The sequence below is a fragment of the Pygoscelis adeliae genome, unplaced genomic scaffold (genome assembly GCF_000699105.1).
Source record: "Pygoscelis adeliae isolate BGI_AS28 unplaced genomic scaffold, ASM69910v1 Scaffold704, whole genome shotgun sequence".
Lineage (NCBI taxonomy): Eukaryota > Metazoa > Chordata > Aves > Sphenisciformes > Spheniscidae > Pygoscelis > Pygoscelis adeliae.
The window spans coordinates 205,133-207,227 of NW_008824590.1; the positions used below are offsets into that span (position 1 = coordinate 205,133).

General features: G+C 50.7%; 1 protein-coding gene across 1 annotated transcript in view; it reads right to left on the reverse strand.

Annotated features, from left to right (window-relative positions):
* Positions 1-1,940, reverse strand: part of ILF2 (interleukin enhancer binding factor 2) — a 3,937-nt gene extending 1,997 nt beyond the window's left edge. Inside the window, exons 1-5 of the mRNA XM_009322217.1 lie at positions 1,870-1,940; positions 830-934; positions 428-505; positions 129-231; positions 14-43 (exon numbers count right to left, since the gene is read on the reverse strand). Coding sequence (XP_009320492.1) covers positions 14-43; positions 129-231; positions 428-505; positions 830-928 — 310 coding nt within the window. The 5' untranslated portion in view covers positions 929-934; positions 1,870-1,940. The remainder of the gene's footprint in view (positions 1-13; positions 44-128; positions 232-427; positions 506-829; positions 935-1,869) is intronic.
* Between the last annotated feature and the right edge of the window lie 155 nt (positions 1,941-2,095).

Genomic DNA, 2,095 nt, shown 5'->3' on the forward strand with positions numbered 1-2,095 from the left:
GGGTTTCCCCCGCTTTGTTTCCCCAGGCCCGCCACAGCTTCCACTAGGGAGAAGAAGAAGCAGAAGAGGCGGTCGGAGCGGGGCCGAGCGCCGCGGTTCAGTGGGCAGCCGCGCAGCCGGTAACTCACGGGTGGGTAAGATTTTCAGAATCACCACCAGATCGGCCACGTTGTGCCCCGTCGTCATGGTGCCCTTCTTGTAGGAACCGACCTGGCGAACCTCCTCGATTTGCTGTTTGAAGAAGCAAAGCAGAAAGGAGTGAATTTAACGCGCGTGCTACGTTTCTGGGAGCCAGCGTGAATCTTTAATCCGCCTGGGGCCAGGTTTGGCAGCTAGAACACCAGCATCCCTTGTGCCGAAGCATCTCCACACGTAGCTGCTCTTTTTTTTTTTTATTTTTCTCCAAGCTCACCGCTTTTGGACTCACCACTTCAAACGTTCCCGGCGCGACAATTAAATTGTCGATCACGTTGTTTATTTTGGTCACCAGAGAAAGAATGGAAGCCTGAAAAGGAAATGGAAGAGGGGTGGTGTTACCAGCCAGTTGTCCAGTACGACTTGAAATAATCTGATCTTGGCACAGCATAACGCAGACAGCCCTGATGCAAGATACGTAACAGACAGACGAAAGAAACGTATTTAAAAATCACTGTCCGAGAAACTCCACCCATATTTCTACTGTAGTGCTTATTTCGGAGAGGAGTAATTACTTTTTAGGGTAGTAATGACTACTCCTGGCTACGCTCTCCGAAGGATAGTCTGGTTTTGCGTCCTCTAACACTGCAGTAACATCCAGCCGAAGAATTTAAGGCAATTTTTGGCACAAAACCTGTTCAGCGGCGGTGGGAGCGAGGTCCTGGTTTCTCTTCAGCAAGGCTTCGCTGAACGCAGTCTCGTCGGCGGCAGGTTTGACGCGGGGGAAGGCCATTTCGCACTGAAACGGGATCAGATATCAGACTGCAACGCCCGAGAAGACGACTTCGGTTCAACCCACTCACCAGCAAAATTTACTACTTTTTTTTTTTTTTTTTAAATTCTCCAGCACTTGTTCCCTTTGCGACTCCCCATCGTGCTCTTCACTTGTTGCTTTTATCGATTTCGTGTTATCCTAAGGGAGGGAGAGCAGCTGCCTGTCCCGCCCGTACACTCTCGCCGCGTTCCGAGAGGAACGGCAGAGGAGCCGCCAGCGTGCCCGTGCAACTAAGGGGTGCGAGACGGGGCAGATCTAACTTAAGAATGGCTGTATCAAGAGGGGTTTTATTAACTATATTACAGTCCCTTGGGAATAACGCTCTGTTTGCGGAGCTTTTCAGTTGCTATGACGGGATTCGCAGCCACAGGGCCTGGAAGGCAAAAGTGAACTTGTTTGCTTTGAGAGTCACGTGTCCGTAAAGGGCGGCAGGAGGAAATTATTAAAGGTGGGAAACGCGCGTTTGCTGTCGGTCTTTGTGAGGACCAACAGGGCAAAAGAGCCTGGAGAACTTCTGACAGGTGAGTGACGGCTATCGGAGTAACCCAGGAGGTTTGTGTTACAGAGAGCTGACGGGATTGAGGGTCTGGGTGAGTGAGGTGCCTTAAAAAGCAGAAAAACCTCAATCGGGGCGTTTATTCGTTGTGATCGTTACTCAACCGCATCCCAGTCATCCCGTGTGACACGAGTACTCCCAACAACAGAGACAGTAAGAGCTATTTCGGGTTAGTTACTGAACCGACAGCATTTTCAGTGAGCTCCTTTACTCCGGCTAAGCTAAAAGAAGTTAAACCATCAAAGTCGGCAAACGAGGTTTTTTTTTAAGGCAGCGTCTTTAAACAAGCAGAAGTCCCGCAGCTTGTTGCCTGCGAACAGCTCTGGAGGAGGGGGTTACTCACGACATAGAAATCAAAGGGGATGTGCGGCACAAAGGGCCGGAACCTAAAGGGGGAAAGAAAAAAAAAAACGAATTTATTCTCTGCGGGGGTGTCTACCCGCTCGCCGCTGTGTTCGTCATCGCCAAACACCCCCCCCCAGCTCCCCGTCACCCTTTCATGGAGGTTTGTTCCCGAGACGCGAGAAAGGCCCTACAGAAATAGGAAAGGTTTCTTCCTAACCCACCCC